The following is a 17,938-nucleotide window of genomic DNA, read 5'->3' as shown; positions in this document are numbered from 1 at the left end:
ATTTAAATTATCGTTTTCCAAAATCTGGTTTCAAAATTCATAATTTCTTCTATTCTCTTTGGAATTTTTCTTCTCTTCCTGAATTTCAGTGATTAGTATGAGACAAAGGAACATGGTTTATTTGAAAATGGCCGAAGTGGTAGATAGAAGGGGAGTCGTAAAACAATTTCAGTCAACTCATACAGTATGCACATTCTAGTTCCTCGGGGTAGCCGTTTTTAGCTTGCACGCAGCCTCGATTTGGTGGGGCCACCACAAGCGAAACGCGAGGGGAAGTCACGTTGCAATAGCAACAGGGATTTGCAGTCCGATGGTCCCGACGCTCTTCAGAGCCGAGCCAGCTCTTTACGGTTTCAACGATTTGCCGAAAACGATAGTGAGTCCTTCCGTTATAATCCGTCAAAAGGTTCCAAATCAAATTTTATTGACAGGAAATTTTCATTATCCTGTACTGCATGGTGTCCTATATGACTGGTGCCTCATTGATCCTGCTTGAAGTCCTTGAAACCCGTAGCAGAACGTCTTTCAGAAACGCTGCGCTCTTTACGGACATCTTTTCTATAGCTCTGGCCGTCATATTTTGCATGGACCTTATTGCAACTATGAAAAAATAGACTTTTTTTAAGTTGATTTAACGTGTTTCATAAAAAATTAGAACTGACACGAGAGGTTATCAAAAATTAAATTTTTACACTGTGTAAGTTTGCAAAGCCAATATTTCCTCTTTAAAGGCTAGTATACACCGAAACTTGTTTGTAGCGCGTCACTGTTATGAGTCTACTCAAATCTGCATGTCTAGATGTGTCTAAATCACAGTATACTGCTATACTGACGGCTCCCAAACCGACAAGGGTACGGGAGCTGGGGTCATTGGGATGAACCCCAAGACCGCTGGCGGTAAACCTAGGCAAGTATGCTACAGTTTCCCAGTCTGAAATCATAGCGATCGAACAATGTGCCAGAGAAATAAAAAGGCTAGGAATACATTCCCGGAAGATAGCCATTTTCTCTGACAGTCAGGTAGCTCTCAGGGCCTTAGCCTCATGCCAGGCGAAGGCAAAGAGTGTTTGAAATTGCATGGAGGTCCTGACGGAAGTCAGCGACACTAACGACCATAGCATGGGTCCCTGCATATTCGGGGCATACAGGCAACGAAAATGTTGACATAATGGCCATAAAGGGAGCCAACATGGACTTTATGGGCCCAGAACCCTACTTCGGCCTAGCAGCCTGCCAGAAAAGTGGATACATCTTAAAATGGATCCTTAATGAGTCCAAAACTTGGTGGAACAATACCACAGGTATGAGGCACGCGAAGAGAATCGTAGAAGGACCATCCAAAATACTTACAAAAGAACTACTGGAAGGCAACCGCAACCGAACCAGGATTCTGGATGGACTCCTGACGGGGCACTGCCACTTACGAAAGCACATGCACCGGATAGGAGTACAGTCAGAAAAAACACTGTGCAGATACTGCCAGGAAGAGGAGGAGACCACATAGCACATTTTATGTTTCTGTGAAGGTCTATGGAGGTGCAGGTTCTTGCAACTAGGACAAGAAAAACCACAAGCAAGATCCTACACCAAGGAACCGCTGGCAAAGCTGTGGAGGCTGGTTAATAGTCTGAAGCCGAGAAGCTGGCCAGTGAGTTATAATTAACAGAGGAGCACAATAGATTTATTTAGGTCGAGGTGCAGTAGGCCTTGTGGCCGCCTCTCTTGTCCCTATCTATATCCCTATCCCTATTCCCTATATCACGGGGATAGTTTGAGGATGGCAACGTCAAGGGAAGTAGTGCTCGCTGCTGCTTGAATACATGCTAAGCTATTCGCGAAATCTTTTGCCTAAGCCGAAACGATGGTGGGTGCGCCAGCTTATGAAAAGCACTAATAGACCAGGTCAAGATCTCTTGGGCCCTTTGCGGTTTATTTCACAAGCTTGATGTGGAAATCCTAAATAACAAACCACGTCTCTTTATCACAACCCAAAATTTGGGTAGAAAATTGACTGAAGACTGTTCATACATCCACACTGCAATGTTGTTCAACATTTATCACAGAATCCCATTTCAGATCGGTCTCAAGGATATTATGAGACCCATTGTGGGTCACTTACCCGCGCCTTATGCAAACTGCGGGGCACATTGGACTTGTCCTGATTTTGAGCAGACCAAAAACAAGACGAGCAAATAAGAATCTCTTTGTGTACTAAGCTTAAGAATCCTAGGATTCAAAGAAAAAACAAATTATCCACAATTGATACTGTTTATTTCTGCAAACCTAAATGAAAAGTCAACAGAAGCGTCAAAGGATCACATCATATTGGTTAGATTCAAGTTGCTGTAGCATTTTTTATATTAAGCAATTTTTCCTTTAGTTGAAAAATATTTGCTTCAACTGCTGCAAATGAAAAAACACCCTCTCTCATGTTGTAGTGGAAAAATCTCTTTAGTATCATAGATATAACAGATTTATTGAAAAATATCCAGATGATTTTCACCACAAGTATTTACATCTTATGTTTTATTATTAAGTAATTAGTATATAGTTAAACACAAAAACGCCCAATGTTGGTGAGCACATAGACGCACTGTTATTTTTAAAATAAATCAAACGTTAGTTTTCATCTGGAATTTTTGAGAAAAAGGCATCATGTTAACCCAACATTTTGTACAAATGATGGAAGTGGTGAGTCAACTATTTAAAAGTTTCACTGAAATATTATTTTAAAAAATATCTTGTTTTCCAAACGAAAATTAGTCCGACAAGATAGAAAATCTGGATCTGGACATCCAAATTTAAAATTGGAACTTTGCTATTATGTTTATTCCTCTGTTTTTATATTGTTTCGCTCGAATTGTATTCAGATTATATTTTTTTAAATCATTTTCTAAAGGCGCTCCATCAATTTTGGTTTATCATCCGCTTTGCAGAAAATTAGGAGGTGGAAAAACATGCGGTGTAGAGGTCTCTCCAACTAACAACACCTCACAACTCTGCACGGAGATTCCAGATTCAACCTTTTTATATTCTGTATATGAATTTTGTACCTTTCAGAAACTTAAAAAACTTATTTTCTTAGTGTCGTCTCTAAGAGTATTTTCAATCTTGTTGGAGAAGTTCAAGAGAAATTAAATTTTCATATGGTTTGCAATTCGTCAACAGGTTTTTACTCTCAATATGCAAGTGCTATAAAATGGTCGGCCCTCATCATGCTACAGGCTGTTTCAAACTATTACAATTAATTAAGGTTTTCAGTTGAGATAAAAAAGTCAATGGCACGAGCGGGATTCGAACCCACGATTTTCGGCTTGATACGCCGCTGCTCTACCACCTGAGCTATCGTGACCTCGATCCACTCGGCCATCAATTTTCCATCTCAACCACACCTTTTGAGGATAGCTCAAGTGGTAGAGCAACGGCGTATCTAGCCGAAAATCGTGGGTTCGAATCCCGCTCGTGCCATTGACTTTTTTATCTCAAATAAAAACGTTAATTAATTGGAATATATTAATTGGTCAAGCGGACCACGAAATTAGTGAATTTAGTTTCAAATTATCTTTAATTTCTCTAAGTCTCACATTCTAAGACGGACTCGTCCTGGCACAAATTGATTTTAGTTTGAACGAGGCTATCACGCCTGAATTCGGTAGTTTTGATACTCTTTCTCCATCAGAAATGGCTTGTTTTGATGGAAGACGACCTTTTATTTCCTGATATCCTCCAGTGTCCAAGGATTCATATAAAAATTACTTACGTCCACGATTTCGAATTATTAGCAAGTAGATTTTCCTGTATCAGACGGTGGGAAGAAAAGAATTCTTTAAGAGCCAGAAACAGCGGGTAACACACTTACTGCATGCAACGTCATGCGACGCTACCCGATGCTACCTGACGCCTTGTCGCGTTTTGGTAGGGTGTGCACATCTATGCGGCGTCAGGCGCACGCCACGTACAGCGTGTATCACAAATCAGTATCGTAATCGCAACGCCTCTTTTGTTCTTAATGCACTATTTTGAGCAAAACCATGTAATAAATTGTTAGTTAAATTCATTCTATCAATAAATGGTATTCAGTTATTTTTATAATTTTTCTGCCTAGCCATCATAGTTAAATAATTTTTAAAAAATTAAGAATTTTTGATCTCGTTTAATTTGGTTTACATTAAAATCGGCATGTTGTAATTAATATAACGACAAAATTACATATACATAGTTTGAAATAAACTACAAAAAGTATGAGTGTTCTGTTCTGAAGCTACTCGACGAAAATGGTGTGATTTTATGAGCAAAACCATGTAATAAATTGTTAGTTAAATTTTATGAGCACAGTCATTTATTAAATTGTTTGTTAAACTTAATTGTTTTAAATAAACTTATTCCGGTGTTTTGATAAATTTTCTTCCTAACCATCATAATTAAATAATTTATATAAAAACTTATGAATTTCTGATCTCGATTAATTTGGTTTACATTAAAATAGCAATATTTTATCTAATATAACGACAAAATTATGTATACTTAGTTTGAAATAAACTACAAAAAATATGAGTGTCCTGTTCTGAAGCTACTCGACGAAAATGGTGTAATTTTATGAGCAAAACCATGTAATAAATTGTTAAATTTTATGAGCACAACCGTGTAATAAATTGTTAGTTAAATTTTATGAGCGCAGCCGTCTAATAAATTGTTTGCTAAACTTAATTGTTTTAAATAAACTTATTCCGGTGTTTTGATAAATTTTCTTCCTAACCATCATAATTAAATAATTTTTATAAAAACTTATGAATTTCTGATCTCAATTAATTTGGCTTACATTAAAATAGGAATGTTGTAATTAATATAACGACAAAATTATGTATACTTAGTTTGAAATAAACTAAAAAAATATGAGTGTCCTGCTCTGAAGCTACTCGACGAAAATGGTGTAATTTTATGAGCAAAACCATGAAATAAATTGTTAGTTAAATTTTATAAGCGAAACCGCGTTATAAATTGTTTGTTAAATTCATTATATGAAAAATTAGTATTCCGGTGTTTTTATCAATTTTCTACCAAACCATTAAAATTAATTTTTTAAAATAAAAACTAACGAATTTTTGATATCGTTTAATTTGGTTTATATTAAAATACGTGTGTTGTAATTAATATAACGACAATAATACATGTAGTTTGAATAAAAATAATAGAGTCCGGTTCTTTTGTCTTCGACTGTACTCGATGCTACCCGACGAAAATCTGGACAGTGGGGGTCGCTTAGTGTACAGTAGGGTAGCGTTGCGTAGCATCGGGCAGATGTGCGCGTGGTATTACAATCTTATGGAAAACTGGACTTTGGATTTACGTCGGGTAGCGTCGCATAGCGTTGCATCGGGTAAGTTCGTTTCCCGCTTTAAGCGAGACTAAAACATTTATGCATTTTTGCTATTATAACAAGCTGAACAGTATGTAACATAATCATAGTAGATTAAACGTTTTTTACCTAAATCTTTCTCGGACCTATATGTAAAGGTCGGGTTTGGAAGGGTATCTATGATTCCTTAGAACTCTTGTTTGTAGATATTTGGAGGTGTGTCTTGTTTTAGCTATTCGGTAAGATCTAGCTGAAAATCCGCGCTTGGGTGCAGAAAGGGCGGTTTGGGTACTCCATGTTTAAATATATATGGTTTGACATAAACAATAAAATTTGAGTGTATGGTTTTTTTTCTTTGAGAGCATGTGTGCCTATTAGGTTGGTTGGTTCTGTGTTATTAGGGTGAGTGAAAAAGATAAAGTTAAATTTATACTATATTTCATGTTAATTTCAATTATTGTCTTATTTGATATTGCCATGTAGATTTAGGCTGCTCAATTCGTCTCTTTCTTGGAAAATATAGTCTTAGTCCGCTACGGTTTTCCTATCACATTCACATGCCTGGCAAAGTCGCATATGGATGTGAAAATTTTGTTTTTTCTCTCCAGCATGAGCCACTATTTCGGTGACCGTAACCGCTGCTTTTTCAGAACCTGAACGGTTGCTTTTATTCTTATATTACTTAGTACTATGAACTTTTACACAATATTAAGAAGAAATGTTCTAATTGTTATTACAGATCATAGGATTGGCTATATTTGTGATACACTACCACTCTTACTTGCCTGCAGACTGGGCAACTAACTTTTTCATAACACTGGGCTTTTGCGGCCCTCTGTTGCCCCAGATATACAGGATGGAGGGTTTGAAATCCGACGAAATACCTATGGATAAACTATCGGTAAATTTTTTTATTTGATGAATTAAATCGTGAAAAAACTTAAATGAATTTTCCAGGAATTCATTGTAATAGTGTACAGTCTGGTGTCCTACAGTTTCGCCTCAGTGGTCAGTTTATTGTCCATACTTTGGCAAGTCAAAACAACAAAAGTTATATTGACTATAATCAAAGCTTTACTCTCTCTTGTTATATCGTTAATGTTGTCTCATGAAATTGTATTAGTAACGACGAGACACAATGTTAAATAAATTTTGTTATCATGAACTAACTTTTATATGACCGAAAGAATCCTTTCCGTCAAACTCATGAGTAATATTTAACGTATTCGAACTCGGCTCAGGTTAGCTGTTGATTTAATATACTACAAAAACGGATAGTATTTATTTATTATTTTCCTCAGGGATGTCATGTTTTTTCTTGCACAGTGTAACGACAAAGTCGATGAATAGTAAAATAATAAGAAAGGAAGCGATTACTGGCTTGCAAAGTACCATGACTCCACCCCTGGACTTAAACCCATCGACCGCATCCATTATCGTCAGAGATGTACCGGCGGCGTATGCCAGCATGCAATACAAAAGAATGATGACGTTCTGACAGAAACGAACAAAAGAAAAAAAAAATTCAATGAGTTATAACAATATATGAAGAAACATACAATAGGTTTACTAAAATTCGAGTCGGTGAACGTCGGAACGTCGAGCCTAAACACTTGCAGGATCAACGGACTGCAGAATCCTTGCGCGGTGCCAAAAAGCACCCACTTGTCATGCGTCATGTCTGATTGGGCATGCAAGCCAAAAAGGAGAGTACCCAAAAGCTGCAACATCACTTTATTTATATTGTTGTGAATAAATTTTGATAATTCTCTTCTCGAAAAAGAAATAATTATACCATCTCAAATATTTGCATCCAAAATAGTTTCTCAAACTTCATCCAGGAAGGCGTATAATAAGTATCATAGAACGATTGTTAATTTGAACGAGATTCGATATTTCTCTCAAAATACAACTTGATTGACCCAAAGTACAAACTACATGTGTTTTTTAAACACAAACATAAACCATTTAAAAAATAAACATGTTTTTAAAATCATAACAAACCAACGCATTTGTTATTTTAAAATAGAGTTTTTTCATACATCTATGTGCGATATCGTAAGTCTGCCTAGTAAGTGCGACAGTGGCAGATATGCCTACAAGAGCATTTATCAGATTCCTGGAAGTCGTAAGTAACACGCTTAAAGTTCTTGTACGAAAAAAAGTTCTCGTTATTTTCTGAGCAGAGCTTGGGCTTTACGCTGTGCATATTGCAACTGGAGTCGATGAAAGACGATATTTCGACTACAGGAATGATAATTATGAACACAATCCTGACGTCTTTGCTGCCCACTGTGATGTTCCGTTTCGAAGTGACAGTTTATGGGAAACACGGCTTTTCTAAAATAGAGGTGTGTTTATAATCAATTTGAACTTTCTAATCATAGCGATAATTGTTGTAATTTGTCAAAGAAACTAACAAACATTTGTTAGATTTAAACAGATGTTTAATGCCCTTTGTTAAAGACCCAAATCCAAACTGGGAATCACACATATTAAACGTAAACGTTTCATTCATGCTGAACCGGCATAGGTCACTTATTAGTAACGCTGTGAGTGACCAAATAAAATAGTTATTTTCTGAGGTTGTTGTAAAAGCAGTTCAGGCTAATATTCATAATATTCTAAACTGTCATAAATTTTTATTATTTGACGATTGATACGTTTTCCAGTCATGTGATTATCAAATTGGAAAAAGTGGATCCAAAAAGTCACATCCAATGATCCAAAAGATAGACAATTTCTGTTCAATTACAGTTTTGTTGCTATTAAATTTCATTGTCTAATCTCTAGCGTACAACAGAAAGAAATCTTTGAAAAAAGAAAAATTTCCAGATTCATCAGAGTTAGTCAAATTTTGACTATCTGTTTCACATGAATCTGGCCAACAGCGTCGTTTTTCGTTTTTTATCTATTAAAATTTCATTATCTTGCACTACTGAACTTTTAAATAATGGAAGGTTTGCCAATTTTTTTACAATTCTGAGGGCTTGGGTCTGTGAAGTTCTGGCCAATAATATTGATTTTCTCTTTATTTCCAAATTGAATTATTTAAAGCGAAAAACTGATCATAAATAATTCCAATTATTTATTCTTTTTATGCAAGGTTTTGGTTAAAAAGAGTTGGATAATAGAATAATTAATTGAAATAATTAATATGGTCCAACATAATTGGATTAAAATAAAATATTGTAGCACTTTTTTTTTTTAAATTTACAAATATTAATAAATGATTATTTAGAGATCGTGAGATGCGATGTGTGACGTAGGTTTTATAAAAACATTTTCTTTATCGTGCCAACGTTTCGATCTTTATTTAGATCATCTTCAGCGTCTGGAATTTACAAACATTGTTTAATTTTACAAATACATGTAGGATGTGAAAAAAGAAAAAAGAAAGACAATAATATAAATATTAATAACCTTAATAATTATAATAACCAAATAAAAAAGAAATTTTAAATAAAGATACTTGAAATTAAACAACTTTTCTCTGTTATGAAATAAAAATATATACATAAAATTAAATTAGAAATTCTATTCAGAAAAGAAATTAAATCTAACATTGTATATATTTTTTTAATGTAAAATTTTCTACCATTGTATAAATTCATTTTTTTAATGTAAAATTTTCTAGCAATGTTTAATTTATTTTTAATCTAAAATTTTCTACCATTGTATAAATTCATTTTTAATGTAAAATTTTCTAGCAATGTATAATTTGTTTTTAATATACAATTTTTTAGCATTGTATAAATTCATTTTATTCACATACAACATGTATTGGTAAAATTTAAACAATGTTTATAAATCCCAGGCCCTGAAGATGATCTCAATAAAGATCGAAACGTTGGCACGATAAAGAAAACGTTTTTCTAAAACCTACGTCACACCAGACCGCATCTCACGATCTCCAAATAATCATTGACTAACGGTCACTAAACACCACATAACAATTAAATTTAAACAATAACATCAAAATAAACCTGTGTAATTTAAAATTAATATTGAAGCAAGTTGTCGAAATTGACAAGATGCAAACACGCAGCTAATATTCCGTTTGTTTCTTTTTCCAGATCAAGTTTAGGCCGGTGTTCTTTGATTGAGTTTTTGATTTATGTAACAATATTAAAGGATTGCTTAATTTTTTTTTTTCTTTAAAAAAAACCCAACATATTTGTAACTTGTGAAAGCCAACAAGTTAAAATCATTGGTTCCAGGGTAAATTTCGTCAAGATATCTATTTTTTTAAATTTTGTTAGTTTTTGGTTAAACCCTATTGCTTAAACAGAGAAAAAACTACAACTGATCAGAACCTGTTGTGTTTCACTGTTTCACAGGTTATTTTAACATTACCTGTTAGATTCATCGGCCCGATCGGATTATTTTTCATGACAAAACATTTTTACCAATCCTTTAATATTAAAATTATAAAAAAGTTTTATGTTAAAACCGGTTTAATTTGTAAGTAATAAAATTTAATGGGAAAACAGTGTTGTAGGCCAGATACTCCTCGATTTCACTGGTTCCAGTTAGATTAAATTTATCTAATCTTTCAAAGATTTTGATAAACTCCATTTTTCTAATTTTGGTAGTTTTTGGTATTAAATAATACTGCTTGAATTGAAATACTCAAAAACTACAACTCACCAGAACTTGCTGGATTCATCGGTTCCAGTACAATACAATTATTTTTCATGACTGAAATTTAATAATTATGAAAGATTTTATGTTAAAATCAGTTTAATTTGGAAATAATAAAAATTAATGAGAAAAACAGTGTTATTGGTCATATCCTGCCTTTTTCACTGTTCGAGATAGGTTAAAAGATTTGGATAACCTCCATTTTGTTAAAATTTGGATACGGCTTTGGAGATACAGCTGTGTACGGGACTTTACGTTTGCGTATTCCGATTGAGTTCATAAGGATCACGTAGAAAGCAACTAGCATAATCTGTGAAAATTTCATAAATTTTGTCTCATGGTTTCGGAGTTTTGCCGATTACAAAGGATTAACCATAAACGGACAGACAGACACGAAACCAAATTTGTTCAGAAAGGTCTGAAGCGCAAAATGCGAGTGGAAATTTTGATTTTGGGGCACAACAATTTTTTCGAATTCCCTCACGAATTTACTTTCCGTAGTTCGTACGTTACGTTAGAAGAACTAGTTCCATTGATCCAATTTTGTGCCAACTTAGCAATTTTTACAAATTTTCGAAGCATCTGTGGCAAATATAATTTAGAAATACGCGAGTTCAAATTCACTTTAAAAATTGTCAGAGTTGACTGGTTGGTATTCATTGGTTTGGCGAACGTTCAATTCGAAACTTTTCGAAAATTTAAACATCCTTTGTGCCTGAGGTTCTAATTATAATCTCTTCAGGCAAAACTGAAAAAGTCAAATTTTGGCAAAATGAAAAAAGTTTGGTTTCCAATAAGTATCTAGGACGTGAGGCTGTCTATAATTTTTGGAAACCATTTATTTTTTGAACGCAATGTGCCTTTTTAGAAATCTCAAAAAATTAAATCAACATTGCAGTAATTTTTCAACTTTTACATTCGTACGTCTTAAATAGACATAGTAAATCTAGGACAGTTCATTTTGTACCTAAGGTCAACATTTTGAAATCGCAATCCTGAAAGGTTCATTTTTTTATTTATCCAGTTGCCCTGAGGTGCAAAATTAATAGATTTATTATTGATAAAAATGTATATTTGAATTAAAGAGATAAAATGAATTCTATTTGGCAAGTTTTGTTGGTGTTGGTTTTTTTACATCCATTTAATTATTAATTAAGTGGATTATTAATTCTGTTAATAAAAAAACAGATTTAACATGTTAAGCATTATGCTTACTAGTTTATATATTATCGTAATTCAACGATGTTTATTGCTTCTGTTGTTTACTATTATATTAATTATAATATAAAATAAGCCCAGAATCATTATTTCAGGACATGTTGTTCTCTTCTTTTGCTGCATGGGTTTACATGGTCGGAGGAGCTTTTCAATATAAATATTTGGCATACTATTTGACTCTTTATAAAACATGCGGATCGTTTATGATGGCATTATTTTTCTTGATTGACCTCATTGTAACGTACGTACATTTAAACTTATTAATTGTATTATATTTTTTCTTTTTTCTCCTTCCTAAAAGTAGGTTTTTTAAATTTATTCGAAGAAGCACGTGGTTTTTGATTAAAAAAAATAAAAGGTTAGTTTATTTCAAAAACATTTTCTCTATGTTTCCGGCTATTTCTAGGCCATCATCAGTAAACCCTAGATCAGCCTGGGAGGAGGAAATTATTTCTCACATTCCTCTTAAAATTGCCCTTCCTTGGGGAGAGACAATTGGAGGTTTTTTACAGGGTAAAACCGCTATGGGAGAGTAAGCGAGACCGCTAGGGTTTTCTGGTGATGGGCGAGAAAAAACCCGAAACGTAGAGAAAAAAAATGTTTTTGAAATAAACTAACCTTTTATACAAAAATCAAAACTCACGTCTTTCTTGGAATAAACCCTAATTTAAAAAACTCCTTTTAGGGGGAAGAAAACAGAAAAAAATATATAATAATCCACTGCGTGAATCTATAATAATTTACAAAAAATATTTTTATTTATGCGATACCACATATAAATTTTTATAATTTATTAATTATTACATATTGTTATTATTGATTAGCTATTAATTTTTATCGTGCATTTGCTTAAGTACTAGATTTACATAATGATATTGCGCTTCCTTTAATTTTGAGTACTGGTCTTACTTTAATTAATTCACAGTTGAAAATCATAATAAGATATTAACTAAGACTCTACTAAATAAGTTACTATGCTCTAGAGATTGGAAAAAACTGCTCTTTTTCAGGGTCAAAACAGCTTATTCAGTTAAATAAATCAGTTCTTTTGTATGGTACACGTCACGCACTCATCAAATTTATCTTACCCATAATTCCATGCGTAAACTTTGGCGGGTTTTTCGAATTTCGATGCGCCAGCGCCAGGGCCAATGGTAAAGGTTGATTTGTTTAAACTAGTGGATGTACTAAGAAATGACAAACTGTTAAGCCTTTCCCATTTTTTCCAATAATAAATTTAACGTTAAAAAATGAAGAATTAAACAAAGAAGATCGATCAATTCTTTGTTGCTGTTGCTCACCTATCAATTAACAACCTATAATTTTATTAGATACTTTTATTTCTTGTGCTCTTGCGATTGCTCAAAAACCAAAACATAAAAAAATAAATTAACACATATTTTTAAACTTGTAGTGCTGATCTGTAAGCATTGTGATTCTAGTAACCTGAAAATAAAGAAACAAATGGTGAACGGACGGAAATCAATCTTATATTGCGATGGTCTCTCTCTATGGTCAGTGAACCAGAACCTATCTGTAAAGAGGGGGCTGGAGCATGACTGATTCAACTACAGCTGCAAGCAATTTCCAATCCCTTAGCTTGCTATTGGGTTTGGATTCGTAATGGTCCGTTGGAGAGACATCTAGAGGGTACCTAGAGTTTGATGGCTTCGTTCAGGTGGTTCTGTTTATCACAAACCTTTACTTTGTTACGACTAGACAACCCTAAGAGTGGTTAGCATTCAACTTAAATTGAAAGCCAGTGCCGCCCTGCTGTTCGGAAGTCCCTACGGGGCCCCTCTACCGGGAACGGCCAATTCTATCGTCGGGACGGTACACGAGAGGTTCGGAGAGAAATCAGTGAAGTTTCTCAACTTGGGGGGTGGTCCTCCCGTCGGCAGGGGCAAGTGGGGAAGAAACATGACGTTTTTCTACTTGTTACGTAGTACTTACGAGAAGAGTTGAGAAGAGAATTGCATAGCCTCCCACCTTATAAAGAAACGACTGACAAGGCCATGTGCCAGGTGCGCTGGAAAAGACACTATTGCACCCCTAAAAGAAACTAATGACGGAATACGTGGGCCAGCTAGGGTTTTGGGTGAGATTTCGTAGTTTCCTTTGTAAGTGAAGACAAAAAAGGATAATTTGGCATTATTTTTCCTTTTCCATTTTCTGGTTCATTAGACCTTAGTTTCCATACATGCTTGGGCCCTTAAAGCTTCACTTGCAAGAACTGCGGTATCGACGGAAAATTGCGCTATCTTAATGTTGCAATTAATACACGTAAGCAACGTAATGTAAGCCCAGTGTATGGCCAAAAATGCTACATTTTGCCTGGATTTCATGCTGATCTGAAAGTCGACCTTTGTGACAGGGAAACTTGAATGAGGGGCAGAACATTGTATCTGTAATATAAAGTTTTTAGTTATGCAAGAAAACCGTTGATAACACGACTCAGTTTATCGTGCTCGGTACAATTAAACCACTTTTCGTTGAATATGAAAAAAATAGCACTTGGTCAATTCCATTTCTGTATGAGGGAATTTGACGCTATCCTGTCAAGTTCTTGCCCTCTACTATGGGATGATTATAGCTTTATTTGACTCGAGTCCTCAAAATTCCACGGACAGGGCCTGTTCTGAACTTTCACAATAAATTGGTCGACGTCCATCCTAGATCAGCTTCATTGGCAGTTTGCCTGTCCGTTGTTCGCTTGTCCGTCGTCAGTGTGGCGCACCCCCTCTTCTTTGCACTGTTTTAATCTGTTTAAGGCGTTGACACGGCGCTCACCAGTGTTAAAGGTCTTGGGTAAGCATCAAGAGGCCACGAGTTCTAACCCAACATACTTACAAATGGGATTTTTGTCCAAATCACCGGTTACCCAATGGTTCATATAACCTTGTAGTTGAAATGCCCGCACACTGAGGCTTTTATTGATTGGTGGGTAAACAACACTTTATTAATTCCGACAAACCCAGGGAATATGCTTTATTACCTTGTGCATTTGGGATAGGGAAAAATGGAGGCCAAGGGGCTAAGCTTATGCATTAAAATATAATCAAAATCGGATAATTCATGTATGAGTATTATCCTGAATTAACTTAGATTATTTGTATAAAACGTGTTTTTAAAATATTGGGTTGTCCGGAAAATAATGCAGGATTTTGGTATTAAACAAAAAAAAAAGAAACTAGTTACTTTAAAGCAATGTTCTTTAATCAAAATAATTTCCCATACTCTCAATACATTTCTCCCAACGTGTTGGTAACTTATTAATTCCGTCTGAGTAGAATTCAGAATTTTTAGAATTGATAAAGTCAATAAATGCATTTTCCAGTTCCGTTTGATTTTTGAATATTATGTGTTGTAAGTAGTGGTCCAGGTGTCTAAAAAAATGGTAGTCAGTAGGCGAGAGGTCCGGAGAGTAGGGTGGGTGAGGCAAAGTTTCATAGCCAAGCTCCAATAATTTTTGTGACGTTACACGTGACACATGTGGTCGAGCGTTGTCATGCAACAAAATGGGCCCTTTCCGATTGACCAAAGAGGGCTTCATTACTGCCAATTTCTGATGCATGGTATTAATTTGGTTACAGTATGATTCAGCATTGATGGTTTCGCCAGGATTTAAGAAGCTGTAGTGTATTAAACCAAATGAAGCCCACCATACCGTAACCATTACCTTTTTTTGATGAGTTGGGGGCTTTGGAGCTTCTCCTTTGTCGAGCCACTGTCCAGAACGTCTAGTGTTATCGTAGAGAATCCACTTTTCGTCACATGTAACAATTCTGGCCAGAAATGGGTCATTTTTGTTTCGACAAAGAAGTGATGCACAAACATCAAAGCGCTGATTTTTTGGCGATCGTTTAATGAGTGTGGAACCCAATTTTCGAGTTTTTTCACTTTTCCAATCGCCTTGAGGTGGTCAGCGACGGTCGTTTTACTGACTTTGAGTTGCTCTGCAAGTTCTCGAACAGTTGTTTTGGGGTTTTCTTCCACCACTGATCGCAGAACATCATCATTAAGAGAGGAAGGCCTTCCACGACCTTCTTCATCTTCAAGGCTGAAATCTCCCTCCCGAAATTTTTTAAACCACCTTTGCACAGTGCACTCATTAACACAACCCTCGCCCCAGACTTGGTTAATGTTTCTAGCCGTTTGGGCTCCGCTTCGGCCGAGTTTAAACTCGTAAAAGAAAATCGTACGAAATTCTCGCTTTGACATTATAAGGATGACTGAATTATTTCCAAGTAGCGGAATGCTACAGAGGTAAACAAACAATATCATTTGGAAGAGGATTAATAAGTGTTGACATTCATACAAATGAGTAATCCTGTAAACGTAAACAGAATATTTTATATAGATTTTTTTTAATGAAAACTTAAAATCCTGCATTATTTTCCGGACAACCCAATACATTGAGCAGATTTAGTCGGAATGGAATAGCATAAATTAGTCATATACTTTGGTAACGGTCGGACAAACAAAATTGTTTCATATTTTGGTTTTGTGGTACCTATGAACAATTTAAGGTTGGACGGACGGATTTTCTGATATGTAAACTTTTAGGTGGTGCTCAGCTGCCGACGACGAGATACTCATACGAAATGGCGTCTTTTTCCTGATAGTCGCCCGTCAGGAACAATGGAAGGTGAAAGACGTGAGGCTGCAGGAAGACAAGATGCCCATAACGGCACCGTCGACCAAGATCGAACCGGATTCACATTACTACAGGCCGAGGTTCATGAGGCCCTGGGGCAAGGCGTACTTCAGAGTTTGTGACGACGAAGTCGCAGAAAAGAAGCTTGAAGATTTGCTTAGAATGGAAAGGAAGAGAAGGGGGAAAGAAGCTTTGACTCCGCAGGAACGCCTGTTGAGGGCGATAGAAATGAAAAGGGAAATAGCAAACGCCCTCCGGGAGCAACGAATCGAAAGAGCCGGTCGTACCATCAGTCAGAATCTATCCTACCGATAAAACATTTTTAACTTTTATATTCAATTTCTTTAATAATACTTTTGAATCTAATTTTATGCATTCACCATATGGTCGGTATAAATAATTTTTCATATATCTGTGCATAAACCTTTAAAATGACTATCCTGTCTTCGACTAAGTTTCAAGGTTGGAACAAATTCGCAGAAATGGTAAGCCATGCCTGACAAAGGACCATAATCTAATCCTCTAATGTAAAAAGTTCCTCAGCGTACTCTTAGCAATAATGGAGTCCAAGACGTTATTAATCGGTCTTGTTTTCACGGAAGTGAATCCTTATTTTGCCTTCTTGAGAACAGCCTCGTATTCGACCATGATCGTCCCGTCCATCATGAGGTTGCAGGCTGCCAGCTTTTCAGAGCCAATCGTACTCGATCACCATGTGGTAAATTGATAAAAATTTCAACTTGACAATAATATTAATAAAATAACAATCAGCATATGTTCATCACGAGCGTCGGGGCGATTTTATACACAATAGCCAGCATTTTTGGACTGCTTCATTGGTTCAAGTTCCCCGGTGTTCACAAGTATTACAGATGGGAGGAAATTGCGATAGTTTTGACTCAGCACATATTGGCTCTTGTTCTTGCTTTAATGTTTATATGTGACACTTTTATCGTCTGTTTCAAACACGAAGATAAAATATACGTTTAATTTCCCACAAGGTTGTTTATTTATTATATTTTAATAAATAACTAAATAAAAGATAACTTCTTTTGGTTATTTTTAATTGTAGAAAATTGTGTCAATAAATATCCAAACTAATTTTTGTTTGGGCCAATTTCATCATCTCGACACACCGCAAACACAAAAAAAATGTATAAACGTCGAAGGAGGTAGAACGATTCACAGCGCAACCGGAATTTGTTCAACCAGCCGGTTAGTTCCCACCTGGTTAATTAACTTAATCAACAAACCTCTATTTCTTGTGGTGTAATATGTTAAAATAGTTGATTTCAGCAATCGCCATTTAATTGAACATGTAATTAATATTACCAATCGAAATTAGCTGTCACATTCTTAAGTACAATTCTATTTCTCATTACGCTTTATTTTGATATTTTTCTATTTCTATCTTCTATTCTTCTGTTTGTCTCTTTCCATTGTTATCGCTCCTTTTTTCTTTTTTCTTTAACACCTTGTTATTCACTAGCGTGTGTCGATCTATGTCCGGCTCTGTATGCCTTTATGCACTTGCATTTTGTTCTCTACGTTTCACTCTGTTGATTTGTTTCCTTGTTTGTCCGTCTCTCCATCATCAATCACTCCCTTTTCTCTTTCTCCCTCGGTCTCTCTCACTCCACTCTTTTACTTTCTCTTTGGCTGTCTCTATTTATCACACACCTTCACTATCTCGGTTTTATTATCACTTTCATTCTCTATATCTGTCTTCTACCTTTTGCTCTCCCGAGAAAAAACAAAATATTTTCTTGCTCTTTCAGTCTCTTTCTATTTATCTATACATCCATTTATCTATCCATCTAACTCTCTCTCTCGCTCTCTTTCTTTCTTTATCTATCCATCTACCTTTTTGTTTTTCTTGGTCACCCTGGATATGCTAAGTTTCTCTTTTTTTCTCATTCCACGTTACTTCACCCACTTCTGTTTTTCTCAATTTCTTTTTGTCTTTCTATTTCATCGCGCTGTTTCTTTTTTATTTATTTATATCTGCTAGACTCTATTTCTCTTTTACCGTCTGCCAATGATGTCTCTCTTTAGCACACAGC

The 17,938-nt window shown here is 35.3% G+C and overlaps 2 protein-coding genes across 8 annotated transcripts; one reads left to right on the top strand and one right to left on the bottom strand.

Annotated features, from left to right (window-relative positions):
• The first annotated feature begins 2 nt into the window (after positions 1-2).
• LOC106673113 lies at positions 3-16,872 on the top strand. Of its 7 annotated transcripts, none has more exons than XR_001341356.1 (7): positions 3-139; positions 200-376; positions 6,096-6,257; positions 11,314-11,459; positions 15,785-16,360; positions 16,419-16,593; positions 16,647-16,872. XR_001341356.1 is itself a non-coding variant. In XM_014405093.1 (5 exons), the coding sequence occupies exons 1-5, from the start codon at positions 98-100 to the stop codon at positions 16,188-16,190; spliced, it is 933 nt and encodes a 310-aa protein (XP_014260579.1). In that variant the 5' UTR covers positions 3-97; the 3' UTR covers positions 16,191-16,872. The 7 variants fall into 7 exon arrangements, 1 of the variants encoding a protein (XP_014260579.1); XR_001341355.1 differs by having other exon boundaries at positions 16,411-16,593; XR_001341354.1 differs by having other exon boundaries at positions 15,785-16,593.
• Positions 6,624-7,284, bottom strand: LOC106673117. The gene is made up of 3 exons (XM_014405098.1): positions 7,152-7,284; positions 6,916-7,077; positions 6,624-6,850 (listed from the first exon to the last, which is right to left on the bottom strand). The coding sequence occupies exons 1-3, from the start codon at positions 7,191-7,193 to the stop codon at positions 6,638-6,640; spliced, it is 417 nt and encodes a 138-aa protein (XP_014260584.1). The 5' UTR covers positions 7,194-7,284; the 3' UTR covers positions 6,624-6,637.
• Positions 16,873-17,938: the final 1,066 nt, after the last annotated feature.

The sequence above is a fragment of the Cimex lectularius genome, unplaced genomic scaffold (genome assembly GCF_000648675.2).
Source record: "Cimex lectularius strain Harlan isolate CLEC.00 unplaced genomic scaffold, Clec_2.1 scaffold205, whole genome shotgun sequence".
NCBI classification, from domain to species: Eukaryota; Metazoa; Arthropoda; class Insecta; order Hemiptera; family Cimicidae; genus Cimex; species Cimex lectularius.
Note: the sequence above shows the minus strand (reverse complement) of the source record. Positions and strands in the feature narration are given on the sequence as shown.